We start from the raw sequence: 14,708 nt of genomic DNA, 5'->3' as shown, positions 1-14,708 counted from the left end.
TGAGGGAAGAGGTGATACATGATGAAAGTGATATCTAAAACTGATTAATATGTATGCATGATGGATCTAAGGAAAAAGACTAACATCCAGAAATAAAACTAGGAGATTATTTTATTAATCTAGAGAGGAGTGATAAAAGTCTAGGGTAGGATGGAAAAAAGAGACTTACCATGAAGGCACTTAAAAGAAAATCAGCATGAACCTTGAACACTTTATGCTGAGTGAAAGAAGCCAGTCATAAAGGACCACATATTATATGATTGTATTTACATGAAATCTCCAGAATAGGCAAATCTATAAAGACAGAAAATATATTTATTTAATTTTTTTTTTTTGAGGAGTTTTTGCTCTTGTTGCCAAGGATGGAGTGCAGTGGTACAACCTCAGCTCATTGCAGCCTCTGCCTCTTGGGTTCAAGCAATTCTCCTTCCTCAGCCTTCCAAGTAGCTGGGATTACAGGCATGCACCACCATACCTGGCTAACTTTTTTGTATCTTTAGTAGAGATGGGGTTTCTCCATGTTGGCCAGGCTGGTCGTGAACTTCTGACCTCAGGTGATCCGCCCACCTCAGCCTCCCAAAGTGCTGAGATTACAGGCGTGAGCCACTGCACCCAAACAGAAAATAAATTATTGGTTCCTTGGGCTTGCAGGGGCAGGGTAGAGAGAAAATGGAAGTGACTACTAATGGATATAGAGTTTTTCAGAGAGTTGATAGAATGTCCTAAAATTGATTGGTGATGTTTCACAACTCTGTGACTCAAACAAAGAACCACTGAATTGTAGACTTTCAATAGGTGAATCGCATGTTATGTGAATTATATCTCAGTATAGCTGTCATTTAAAAGAAGGGGGAATAAATGAAATGTGTTGAATGATATGATATATGTATTTGATGGAGAAAATGAGTCATTCACTATAAACTCCATAAGCTCCAGTTTGATTCTTACTGAAATAATAAAAATAGCCACTGCACCATTAGCCCTGGCTGATGCAACAAAAAATGAAACCTCAACAAGAGATATAATATTAGAAAGACCCAAAAGAATTACCTAAAAATCATTAGCATCCATGGAAATTCAGTAATTATTGTCATATGGTAAGATGCACAAAAATGTCAGTATATTCTAATATACCAGCAAACGTTTGCTAATAAGAAAAATATACAAAAGTTTAACCTTAAAATAAATAATAAATGTGAGTAGCTTGTACAAGGAAATAAATTTGTATGAAGTAATAATAAGTGAAGATTTAATGAAATGGAGATACGTATCACATTGTTTTATAGGAAGACTAAATATTATGACGATCTCAATCCCCAGAGCTTATTAAGATTCCTAGTTAAGAATAAGTATACATTGCTGACAGTGTAAATTTGGTGAAATATTTCAAAAGCCTTCAAAATGTTCACACCGTTTCTCCAAGGAAATCTAAATGGAGAAAAAAGTTTAAGCAAAAGATGCGCAAACTTCTCCTTTAGATCCTGGATGATCGCTCTCATGTCTTCCTCAACGTCTTCTCTTCTCATCCCAGTTTCATCAGCCTTTACTCAACTGGTTTCCAGACTGTTCTCTATCCTGGTTGTTTTCCCTTAAATGGACTATAGTTTGTTAATGCCTCTCTTTCAATGCCTCATTAAAGTTTGGTTTTCTAGAGAAGAGTGAAATGAGGAAAACCGAACTCAAGTGCTACCATCACAATTTAGAAATAACTTCATGATGAATTGAAAAGTGTTTGCCGGTGGTTGGATATATGATTTGGCACTGGCTGTTTCTTAGAAAGTATATATCATGTGTTGGTATTAGGATCATGCCTTACTGGGGTTTATTGGAATTAATGGTTTCTCAGAGAACGTAAATAAAAGAAGGTCTATCTATGGCTTTCTAAAGGTAATGGAGAGGAAAGTAAGTTGAAGAATGGTGGGAAATATATGCTTGACGCAAAACAGCCAGGATAATTTCTACCCCCTTTACTAAGGAAAAAACCTCTACTCTCACAAAGCAATAAACCTGATTTTTCTGTTCACCTTCTGCAGTTTAATGCAAAATTATTATACATTTTTTTAATGCACAAACACAGCTATATACAAAGTGGCAATTTGCTTGCACCAGGACATACATATTAAGAAATAGAAAATGAGTTTGGATAGCTAATATATATATATATGTAATATACTCAATTTTGTATATGGCTGTGTTTTTGCTTCTCTGACTTATTCCCTTCCCTAGAGTTAACCACCATTATATTTATCTTTTTTCATAGAAAAGTTATTCTTTTATTATTTTAAAGAGTAACACATAGCCCAATATGCCAAAGCAGTAGGGAATTAGAGGCAGCAAATGGCCAGGTTTTTTTAAGAGCCTTATGCTGCATCTCTGAGCTCCTGTCTGCCCACAACCTATGGCTGCTTACATGGAGATCGGGTCAGTGGACAGATGACCCAACTCGACGTCCATTAACTGAGAAAGGGCTCAATGGGTGACACGGCAGAGGCACTGCCAGGGCCCAGCATGCCAGGCAGCATCCCGCGCTGCCACCAGCAGCTCCCAAGGCTAGTGCCTTAGTGGCAGCCAGTGTGTCTAGCACTTGATTTTATTTCTGTGAGCCTAGAGTGGGCAGGATGTGAATAAATCCTGAGTCATAAATTTAGGTGAAAGACTTAGAAGTGTTAATACTCTGGGTGAGAAAAGACAACACTTTCTTGGAGGAGAGTGGACTTAGAGTCTGGTGGAAGAAAGATGGAAACTCACAGAATGGCCTCGGCCTGCAGGCACTGCCTTGAGGACATGAGAGGGGGTTTTCACGGTACGTGACAGAGAGGGGCAAGGCGGGGTAGGCACTGGGCAGCTGCTTCCTCTGGCACAGTTAAACTAGAGGTTCATTTTCCACTCATACTTGGTTTCCTAGGTCTAGGTCTAAGTCACCACATACGAGGCTGAAGCAAGCCTTGCCTATGCACCAAGCGTGGCCTTGGAACTTGAAGAAATGCATGGCTTACTTCTCCAGTGTTGAAGGGGAGAGACTCTCAATTGAAGGAGATCTTTCTCCCCATACTTCCAACTCCTTTCCCTTGCAAATGACCAGGTGCGAGCCAAGAGGCAAAGGCACCTCCTGGTACAACCCACTACAGTCTTCCAGAGACCTCATCTTCATGGGACCCAAAGCCTAGCCTTGGCTGGGAGCAGACTTGTTTCCACCCGTGGGAGGGCACCCTGTCTGGCGATTGAATGGAACCATCATTATATTTACAGCTAGTGCTCGACTTACGACCACGATTGGGACCGGCAGACCGGTCGTAACACGATTTGGTCGTAAGTTGAGTAGGCTATATGTACAGTTGAAATGGTGCACGCGGAGATGGTAGCGCTGCCGGAAACTGGTCCGCACTGTCGTACGCCCAGCTGGGCAACGTTTGTGCTGCCAGACGCGGAGCAGTCGTGGCTAGCGATTGTGGTCGTAAAGTCGAATGGTCGTAAGTTGCATAGGTCTTAAGTCGATCAATACCTGTATTTCTAAAACATGGACCATTCCATGATGTTTAAAAAACACTTCAGTTTTTATCTCCAGTATTGTGTATAGCTTCCTTTTTTGCAAAAGACATGATTCCATTTTTTGTAGTCTTTTGGTTTTATATTACCAGTCACTGCTACCTACTCACCTAGACATTGTAATTTCCCTTTAGGTATAATTTATACTATATTTCCCTCAGATATTATTTTTTTTGTAAAACTGTAATTTAGCTATATACATTTGAAAGAAAGTATCCAACTGTTTTCAGTTATTTCCGGCTATTTCCAAATTAAGTGTAATCTTCAATTGTTTTCTTATATCAAAACCAGCATGTATTTGTATATGCATTAATTAGAGAGAAGTAAAGGCAGATTTTATTTAGCTGATGTGTGAAATGCTGAAGTCTTTGAAGCTCATGGGTATTAGTTAAGTGAGAAAGGATCAGTGGACCATGGGTTCCAGACTCAGGTTGTATACAAGCCAAAAGGCGAGGCCACTGTGGAAGGCAAGCAGATGCAAGACCCTGGGGCCTGGTGGCGACAGCTGTCAGGCAGAGCAGATAGCTAAGCGGAAACAGGCAGCCCCTTTGCGTGGCCAGGATTATCATCACGTTGAATCCAAGCCTAATTGTTCTAGATCATCTGATTTTTCCAAAAATCCGCATTTTTATGTGAAATTTTCCGATGTTTAAGTTACCCCATTTTAAAAATCACCACGAGTTAAAAGGGAAAAAAAAAAACCTACAGACTGAAAATGGCCATCAGACTGCCAAATTGCAAGCTCTTTTTATTATACTTACCAGCAGCAAAAAAAAAAAAAAAAAAAAAAAAAAAAAAAAAAAAAAAAAAAAAAACTATTTTCCCACATTTTGCTATATGTTCTTGGGGAAGATGGTGAAAAAAAAATCTCATTCTCTTTTCATCAGAGAAAAGGTATTATTGCATTTACAGCATAAACTTATGCATTCAGATTTACTCTGTGTGTTTTCAGTTTACTTTGGGAAACCTACCACACTCCTTTTATACCACACCCTAACTGTGAAGTTGGTCAGTCAACGTAGGGTTCCGCATTTGTTGGTTCTCAATCTTTTATACCACACTATGAAGCAAGAGGAATACAAAAGAAGTTTCAGCATGTTAATTTACAACCTCCAGTGGTTTAAACCAGAAGGTTCTTTTGGAGCAAAAGTACTATGTCTTTTCTTCCTCAGAGTTGCTGAGAAATTATAATTAGAGATTTTCCTGTTGTGTAAAGGAAAGGAATCCCTTTCCTTTCCTGTGTCTGCAAGACTTCTGTTCTCAATAAATTTGCCTCCCTGTCCCATTTCTCTTTCTGCAGGTAATAGAGGGAAAGCTGGCTCCATTCTTGGGCAAGGTCATTAAATTTGCCACCTCACACGTGTACAGCTGCAGTCTTTGTAGCCAGAAGGGGTTCATCTGCGAAATCTGTAACAATGGAGAGATTCTCTACCCTTTTGAGGATATTTCAACAAGCAGGTACAGAATATCTTATTTCATAAAAGAACACCTGAATGTGTAATATGCCATTTTCTTTGGCCAAATCAGGCCAACTTTTAGTCAAGTACTGTATCTCTGTCTCTTACCCTGGATTAGGTTTCCCTTGTCCTTGGAGAACATGTTTCTCCCTTTGGTGTCCTGTATTTATTTCCACCCCTTACCTTGCTACCTTTTTCCAGAATGAGATAACAGCTGCAAAGAAACAATGCCGAACTCTGCCTTATTAGGTAACAGAGAGTATTCAGGTTCAATTTTAGAATGAAGATTGAGGAGGAAGCATCTTCGTAATTTTTTCAGGGCCAAATGATAGGCAGTGGGAAACTGCAGTCCCAGAGGAAAGCCAAAACTGGACCGAACGGCAGAGGTAAAACTAGAGGACGCTGGTGAGCTGCTGGGGCCTGGCCATGTGCTTTTCTCTGCAGATGCATGCACTGCAGTGAAGCGATGATAGTTTTAGGATCCAAAGGAGAGAAAATGGGAGTTTATGTGGGATAATTTTTCTAACCAAAGTAATATTTGGGCATCATCACATCCATGGATTGATGGATGATTCACAAATGATACATATTACTTTTCCTTTCATCCCAAAAGCGTAATAGAAATCTACACTGTATGTGTGTACACTGGCTTCTCTGGGCATGAATGTCATGGCTCATTTCCCACCCTGCAGGGCTCACTTATACTGTGGTTCAGTACAGAAGGTAAGGCATATAGCCAGGGAGAGTTGAAGCATGCAGGGTAGAGCTGAGATATTGAGAGTTGACTCAGCCCTTTTGGCCTCTCCTTAAACCTAAAGACTATTTGTAAACATGCAGGAATTTGGGTTGGCCCACACACAGAAAAACAGACACATAAACACATAGACATGCAGACACACACACACACACACACACACACACAGACATACACACACACACGCAGAGTTTAGCCTCCAGTTTTCTGAGCAGGTACTTAGCTTATAGAGCTTACGTAGCCTAGAGGTTAGCCACCTCTTAAAGGGAGAAAACTCCTCATAGCTTTTTTAGGGCCAAGGGAGAGGCAGTGGGAAATTGCACACTCGGAGGAAGGCCCCAACTGGACCGACCACTTGGAGTAAAATCAGAAGACACTGGTGAACAGTAACTTTGCCCATAGCCTAGAGATTAGTTACCTCTTAAAAATGCACACCAGGCTGGGCATGGTGGCTCATACCTATAATCCCAGCACTTTGGGAGGCTGAGGCGGGTGGGTCATGAAGTCAGGAGATCAAGACCATCCTGGCCAACATGGTAAAACCCTGTCTCTATTAAAACTGCAAAAATTAGCCAAGCATGGTGGTAGGCACCTGTAATCCCAGCTTCTCATGAGGCTGAGGCAGGAGAATCACTTGAACCCAGGAGGTAGAGGTTGCAGTGAGCCAAGATCACGCCACTGCACACCATCCTGGCGACAGACCAAGACTCCATCTCAAAAAAAAAAAAAATGAAACCCCAGAATATTTGGAAATTAGTGTATTTCTGAGCAACTCATGAGTCAAAGAAGGATGCACAAGGGAAGTTTTTAAATATTTTGAAACGAAATATAAAATATATGAAAAACTCCTAAAGTAGCACTTAGAATGAAATTTATAGGCATAAATATCTGTATCAGAAAAGAAGAAAGCTCTCATCAGTAACCTAAAATTTCACCTCAAGAAGCTGGATATAAAAGAGTAAGTTAAATCCAAAGCAAGCAGAAGAAAAGAAAGAATAAAGGTCAGAGCAGACCAGATATCACTGAAATAGTAAACAGAAAAATCACAAGTTGATTCCTTGAGAGATCAACAAAGTTAACAAGCTTTTAGCCACCCTGATCAAGAGATTAAAAGAGAAGATACAAATTGCCAGAATCAGGAATGAAAGAGGCACAGAAATTAATTATAAAGGAATATTATAAACAGCACTATACCAACAAATTAGACAATTTAGATGAAATGGACAAATGAATAACAAGACAAATTACCAAAACTGACTCAACAAGAAGTAGAAATATGAGTAGACCTAAAACAAGTAAAGAAAATGAATTAGTAATTTTGAAATCTTCCCACAGAGAGGCCAGATGGCTTCACCAGTGAATGCTATAGAAAATTGAAAGAAATAATACCAAACTTTCACTCACTACCTTTATCTCCAGAGTGAGATATTCAGAATGAGATACTAGAGTTGCAAAAAAAAAAAAAAAAAAAATTGCCTAACTCCACCATAGTAGGTAACAAAGAGTGTTCAGATTCATTTTTAGAATGAGGATTAGTGAGGAAGAACCCCCAAAGATAAGGATGGGTTAGTTCTCCAAGAAGATGTAACAATCCTTAATGTATGAACAGAGCCAAAATATGTAAGACAAAAACTGGTGGAACTGAAAGGAGAGAGAGACAAGTTCACTGTTGTAGTTAGAGCCTTCAGCACTTCTCTGTCCATAGCTGACAGGTCCAACAGGCAGAAAATCAGTAAGCATATAGCTAAAGTGAACAGCACTGCCAATTAACAGGATCTAATTGACATTTCTAGAATACTTCACTGAACAACAACAAAATATACATTCTTCTCAAGGTCACATGGAAGAGTTACCAAGAGAGACCACATTCTGGGCCAAAAAAAAAAAAAAAAAAACCTGAACAAATTTAAAAGAGTAGAAATCATGCAAACTTTGCTCTCAAACCATAATGAAATTAAACTAGAAATCAGTAACAGAAAGATACCTGAAAAATCCTAAAACATTTGGACATTAAAAAAAAAAATACTTTGAAATAACACAAGTTAACTTATATCCGCACAAAAACATGCATATGGATGTTTATAGCAGCTTTATTCATAATCACTGAAAACTAGAAGCAGCCACGGTGTCCTTCAGTAGTTTATGAAGGCCTAAACTGTGGCATATCCACACAATGGAATATTATTCAGCAACAAAAGAAATGAGCTGTCAAGTCACAAAGAGACATGGAAGAAATCTAAATGCATATATCCCAGGTGAGCAAAGCCATTCTGAGACGGCTACATACTATACTATATGATTCCAACTATGTGACATTTTGGAAGAGACAAAACTATACTGACAGTAAAAAGATCAATGGTTGCAGGATTTTGGGGGCTGGGAAGGGATACTTAGGTGAAGCACAGGAGATTTGTAGGGCGGTGAAACTATTCTGTATGATACTTCAGTGGTGTATACATGACATTATACATTTGTCAGAACCTATGGTTTTATATATCAGAGTGAGCCTTAATTTAAATGGCAGACTTTAGTTAATAATGATATTTCAATATTGGTTCACTAATTTTGTAACAAATGTATCATAGGATTGCAAAATGGTAATTAAAAAAACACAACAGGAGGTGGTGGGGTGGAATATGGGAACTTGCTGCTCAATTTCTCTGTAAATCTAAAACTGTTCTAAAAAATAATCTATTAATAAAAATTTTAAAATTGTTCAACTGAACGATTGACTCTAAGCTCAAAGATAACAATTTTTAATAAACCATATTGGAACAATTTTAGATTTGCAGAGAAATCACAAATATAGTACACAGTTCCCATATACCACACACTCAGTTTCCCCATTAAGATTGTATATTAGTATAGTACATTTGTTACAATTAGTGAACCAATATTGATACATTATTAGTAGCTAAAGTCCATATTTCCTTAGCTTTCACCTACTTTTCAGATTTCCTTAGTTTTCACCTACTATCCTTTTTCTGTTCCAGGATACCACATTATATTTAGTTGTCACATCTCCCTAGGCCTGTCTTGGCTGTGACGGTTTCTCAGACCTTATTTTTTATGACCTTGACAGTTTTTAGGAGTACTGGTCAGTATTTTATAGAATATCTCTGTTGGGGCCACACGTGGTGGCTCACACCTATAATCCCAGCACATTGGGAGTTCAAGAGATCACGACCATCCTGGTGAAACCCCATCTCTACTAAAAATACAAAAATTAGCTGGGCGTGGTGGCACATGCCTGTAGTCCCAGCTACTCGGGAGGCTGAGGCAGGAGAATCGCCTGAACCTGAGAGGTGGAGGTTGCAGTGAGCCGAGATCACACCACTGTACTCCAGCCCGGTGGCAACAGAGCAAAACTCTATCTCAAAAAAAAAAAAAATTAAAAATTAAAAAAAGACTATCTCTGTTGGATATGCCTGATGTTTTCTTATACGTGGAGTGGGTTTTATGGGTTTGGGGAGGAAAGCCATAGAGGTAGTGCCATTTTCATCACATCAGATCAAGGGAACATACGATCAACATGACTTATCACTGTAGTGTTTGTGTCAGGTTTCTCCACTGTGAAGTTCCTCTTCCTCTCACTCTTTCCATGCTGTACCCTTTGGAAGGAGGTCACTATGTATAGCCCACACTTAAGGAGTGGGAAGTTATATTCCACCCCCTTGGGAGCCAAGTATGGATAAAGTTATTTAGAATCCTTCCACATGGGAGATTTGTCTCTTCTTCCTCATTTATTTATTTTTTTTTCAGTTGTTTATTTAAATCAGTGTGGACTTGTGCATAATTTGTTATACTTTGGGTTACAGTCCAGTACTATACTGTATTGCTCAAACTGTCCCAGCTTTGCCATTCAAGCGCTCAGTAGCCTCCTCTGTTCCCTTGACATATCCCAATCATTATGGGATTTTTGCTGGGGTGTTGTTTTTGGTTTGGTTTGGTTTTTAGCATTTCCTTACTTTCTGGCACTCCCCAATGCTCCAGGCTCATCTTACTTATTTCCTGCCCTAATCCTAGGAACAGACATGTGTCCAAGGAGCCTTGGTTTCTTTTGTTAAAGAATGACATTAGGAACTAAGATCTAGGCACTGGGTTTCGCACACATTTTTAAAACCCTCGGTTCTTGGACTTGTGCCTTGTCTGGGGCAGAGGTGCTGTCCTCTGATTGTACCTCACAATCTTTTGTAAGACTTGGCTTTTAAAACTCCAGAATCTGCATCTTCAAGGACTCCATATGATTATGAATCACCCCAGAAAAAAGAATCACTCCTCTAAGGTAGCTATGGTCATAGTTAAGGTGCTGGATTCTCACCAAAATAACCACATCAGCATATACTGTAGGTTTATAGGGGCCTTTGCTCAGTAGTAAAAACTATGGAAAATCCACGTTCTTCCTTAGTCAGATGCAGTTCTCTAAACTTGCACAAATGTCTGAGTCAGAAGGAACGCTGACCAGCTTTCCTGGAATTCCAGGTTAACACTTTTCAGAAACCTGTTGAGCTTTCTCTTGGTGTTCAGCTTCCAATTAAACACCAAGAGTAGTTTATACAACCCTGTGAAAAGGCAAAAAGAGACACTAATAAAAACACTTATTAAAGGAAAATTTTAGTCAGGAATACTGAGTTGCTGATTCAACACATGTCTATAAAGATGTGTTAAATAAATGTGATAAACAAAAACAAATTTGAATAGTAAAGTAAATTTTAAAATCTCTGTGTAACTGAAATCTTTATGGATTAAGTAATCTGATGTCTGGGATTTGCTTCAGGATAATCTGATGATGGGGTAGGGGGATGATACAGATGAAAGAAATTATCACATATTAATAATTGTGGCAGCTAGGTGATAGGTACACAGGGATTTGTTATACTATTCTCTCTACTTTCGCATATTTGTGAAATTTTTCATAATAAAACATGTTTAAAAATCTGTATGCTTCCCAGGCATCAGAGAGGGAAAAAAAAAATCTGTATGTAAAAATTTTAGAAATAAGATATTTAGTGAATTTGTTACCACATACCCTTGACCCTCCTGCTAAATTTGGCATTTTTGTGTCCTCAAAAATATACTTAATATCGTTTCAGGTCAAATGGCAAAATTATAGTTCAGTAAAAAAAAAACAACATTTGAGCGCCCAGCATGGTGGCTCATGCCTGTAATCCCAGCACTTTGGGAGGCCTAGGCCAGATCACTTGGATCACTTGAGGTCAGAAGTTCGAGACCAACCTGCCCAACATGGTGAAACCCCATCTCTACTAAAAATATAAAAATTAAGTGGCTGTGGTGGCACATACCTGTAATCCCAGCTACTCAGAAGGTTGAGGCATGAGAATCACTCGAACCCAAGAAGCAGAGGCTGCTATGAGCCAAGACTGTGCCATTGCCCTCTGCCCTTGGCAACAAGAACGAAACTCCATCTAAAAAAAAAAAAAATCATTTATTAAAAGTCCAGGGCAGGATGCAGTTGCTCATGCTTATAATCCCAGCACTTTGGGAGGCCGAGGTGAAGGATCACCTGGGATCAGGAGTTCAAAACCATCCTGGCCAACATGGCGAAACTACATCTGGCTAATTCGACATGCGCCACCACATCTGCCTAATTTTGTGTGTTTTTATTAGAGACAGGGTTTCTCCATGTTGGTCAGGCTGGTCTCAAACCCCTGACCTCAGGTGATCCACCCGCCTTGGCCTCCCAAAGTGCTGGGATTACAGATGTGAGCTACTGCTCCTGGCCCTAATAAGTGATTTATTGAGCATATCATGTGTGTGCATTGGGCTAGGTTCTGGAGACAGAGTGAACACAGCAGGCTACTTGCTCACAAATGGTTGAGTCTAGTAGGGACAGACAGGCCGTTAGGCAGTTCTATGAAAGTATGGGAGGAGCACAGTAGAGGGTGGGCCTGGAGCTCCCAGAAGGGCTCCATCATCCACAGAAGTGATGTGCATGTTCAATAAGAAAGAAGTTTCACCGTTTCTAAAAGTATTATGGAGCTCTGTATTTTTTTAGGTTTTGGAGGCTTTTTTCCCTCTCATTTTAAATTTTAGATTCGGGAACACATATGCAGGTTTATTACAAGGATATGTGACATGATGCTGAGGTTTGGGATTTCATTGATTCCCATCACCTATGTAGTGATCACAGTACCCAACAGGAAGTGTTTCAGCCTTTCCCTGCCTCCCTCCCCTCTTCCGAGTCCCCAGTGTCTATTGTTCCTCTCTCTGACGGAGTGCTATGTTGAACTCTGAGTCACTGATTTATGTTCTTCAGTATTAGAATATACTCCATGTTAACATGTTTATTTGATTATGAGTATATAGCAAACATTGGTCAACTCCTTCAGGCTTTCTTTTCCTTATTAAGTTAATCATTATGCAGAAGGAAGTTTCATGACTATGTAATTTTTTTTTTTTTTTTTTTTAGCGTCTTGCTCTGTTGTCCAGGCTGGAGTACAGTGGTGCAATCTTGGCTCACTACAACCTCCACCTCCTGGTTTCAAGCGATTCTCCTGCCCCAGCCTCCCAAGTAGCTGGGACTACAGATGCCTACCACCACCACACCTGACTAATTTTTATATTTTTAGTAGAGACAGGGTTTCACCATATTGGCCAGGCTGGTCTCGAACTCCTGACCTCATGATCTGCCCACCTCGGCCTCCCAAAGTGCTGGGATTACAGGCTTGAGCCACCACACCCAGCCAACTATGCAATTTGAAAATATATCCCTGGTATTAATTTTTAGGATCCCCATCTCTGGCATATATAGAGAAGGTGCTAGGATTGTAAGGGAATGGTACTAACATTTATTAGTACTAATGCCAGCAACTTACATATCTTATCTAATTTTTCTGCCAGTCCTCTGAGGAAGTAGTGTTACCTCTGTCTTAATAACGAAGAAACCTAGGTTCAGAGAAGGCAATTAACTTGGCCCCAGAGATAAGGCCAAAACTTGAATCCAAATACATCTGACTCCAAAATCCATGTTTTTTTCCATTATATCTCACTGCTCCTTCTGTACCTATAATCTTCAAAACATTTTGCCATATACCCCCTAAAATCAATTTGAAAAAATTATGTACCTCTGTCATTAAAGAAGCTTTCTCCAATCCTGCTATTTTTGAAATGTCCTTTTATTTGCTGCCTTGGGAATCTTTTTTATTTTTATTTATTTATTTTTGAGACGGAGTTTCACTCTTGTTGCCCAGGCTGGAGTGCAATGGCGCAATCTCGGCTCACTGCAACCTCTGCCTCCCGGGTTCAAGCAATTCTCCTGCCTCAGCCTCCTGAGTAGCTGGTATTACAGGCATGCGCCACCATGCCCAGCTAATTTTGTATTTTTAGTAGAGATGGGGTTTCTTTATGTTGGTCAGGCTGGTCTTGAACTCCCGACCTCAGGTGATCCACCCGCCTCGGCCTCCCAAAGTGCTGGAATTACAGGCGTGAGACACCATGCCCAGCTTTGCTGCTTTGGGAGTCTTTGCACTCAGAGCAGAAAGCCATGATTAGATTGGTTTGGGGGAAAGATATGCCTTTCTTTTATAAAATGGCCAAAGTAGTGCTGTGGAGGTGACAGCAGAGCTTTCACCTCCTGTGCATCCCTTGAGATCAGGTGCAGCAAGGGGTACCTATGAAGCTGAGGATCTGCCTAAACCAGGCTTGTATAGGCAAACCCCTGTTTGTTGCACCAAAGCAACCTTTCCTCCATTCAGAAGATAATGCTGACAGTTTTACTTTGAGATATTCTTTCTTCTCAAACACAATTTTTTATTTTTTTGAGACAGAGTTTCGTTCTTGCTGCCCAGGCTGAGTACAGTGGCACAACCTCAGCTCACTGCAACCTCTGCCTCCTGGGTTCAAATGATTCTCCTGCCTGAGTCTCCAGAGTAGCTGGGATTACGGGCACTCACCACCACGCCCTGCTAATTTTTTAGTATTTTTAGTAGAGACTGGGTTTCACCATGTTGGCCAGGCTGGTCTCAAACTCCTAACCTCAAGTGATCCACCCACCTTGGCCTCCCAAAGTGCTGGGATTACAGGAGTGAGCTACCATGCTCATCCTCAAACACAAATTAAATACATACCTCTCTTTACCCTAAATAGGAGAACCCTAAAACCCAGATTTTAAGATTTTAAATACAATAAAAATATCCTGAATCATAAAACTGCTTTACTAAAGCCTAATCCAGCATTTATCCTCCTGGAGGACTACAAGGAAAGCACAGCTTTGGGAGAGATAAACATTTTGATGAAACAATGATAAAATTCCGTATCCTTAAAAAATAGCAATGACAAAACATGCCCTCCTTGATTGAGAATAAGAAGGAAGGGCTCTAACTTTTATGAATTACAAATCAGAAGATTAGGCTGACACTGCTCTATGATTTAAGGGAAAACAATGACTATAAAAGCAAAAAAGTCGCATAAATCCACAAAATGACCCAGGTCTTAGATTCATTTTTTAAAATCCTTAAATTGCCTCCTATGCAGCTTTCTTTCTGACATCTTTACACATCACTAATCTCTCGTTATTAAAATCCCCTTCCTAATGCTGCTAGAAAGACAATCCTGCTTTTTACATTTCTGCAAAGATGCTATTTCTGAATCTTGAAATGCTTCAAGATTACAAGTACATAAACACTTCATCTTAAAAACCCTCAACATGCATTTTTAACATGGGACTTACAAAATAAACCAGCAGTCATAAGTCAGTTTCATCATTTCTGTCCTGTCCATTTGGCTTGCTTGAGTTTTTCATGTGACATGCAAGTCATCCTTCTAGGTTTTCACTATGAAAAACGTTGCACTTAAAGACTTTATGACCAGGCTGGGAGCGGTGGCTCACACCTGTAATCCCAGCACTTTGGGAGGCCGAGGCAGGCGGATTGCCTGAGCTCAGGAGTTCACAGCCAGCCTGGACAACACGGTGAAACCCGTCTCTACTAAAA

General features: G+C 39.9%; 1 protein-coding gene across 3 annotated transcripts in view; it reads left to right on the top strand.

The window, feature by feature from the left end:
- Window positions 1–14,708, top strand: part of PLEKHM3 (pleckstrin homology domain containing M3) — a 200,929-nt gene that overhangs the window by 167,551 nt on the left and 18,670 nt on the right. For 2 of the 3 annotated variants that reach the window (XM_017546708.2, XM_037745057.1), the window contains exon 7: window positions 4,847–5,004. The exons of the other annotated variant lie outside the window; for it this stretch is intronic. In XM_017546708.2, coding sequence (XP_017402197.1) covers window positions 4,847–5,004 — 158 coding nt within the window. The remainder of the gene's footprint in view (window positions 1–4,846; window positions 5,005–14,708) is intronic. 3 annotated transcript variants of the gene reach the window in all.

This window comes from Cebus imitator, unplaced genomic scaffold (assembly GCF_001604975.1).
Source record: "Cebus imitator isolate Cc_AM_T3 unplaced genomic scaffold, Cebus_imitator-1.0 Scaffold191, whole genome shotgun sequence".
Lineage (NCBI taxonomy): Eukaryota > Metazoa > Chordata > Mammalia > Primates > Cebidae > Cebus > Cebus imitator.
Note: the sequence above shows the minus strand (reverse complement) of the source record. Positions and strands in the feature narration are given on the sequence as shown.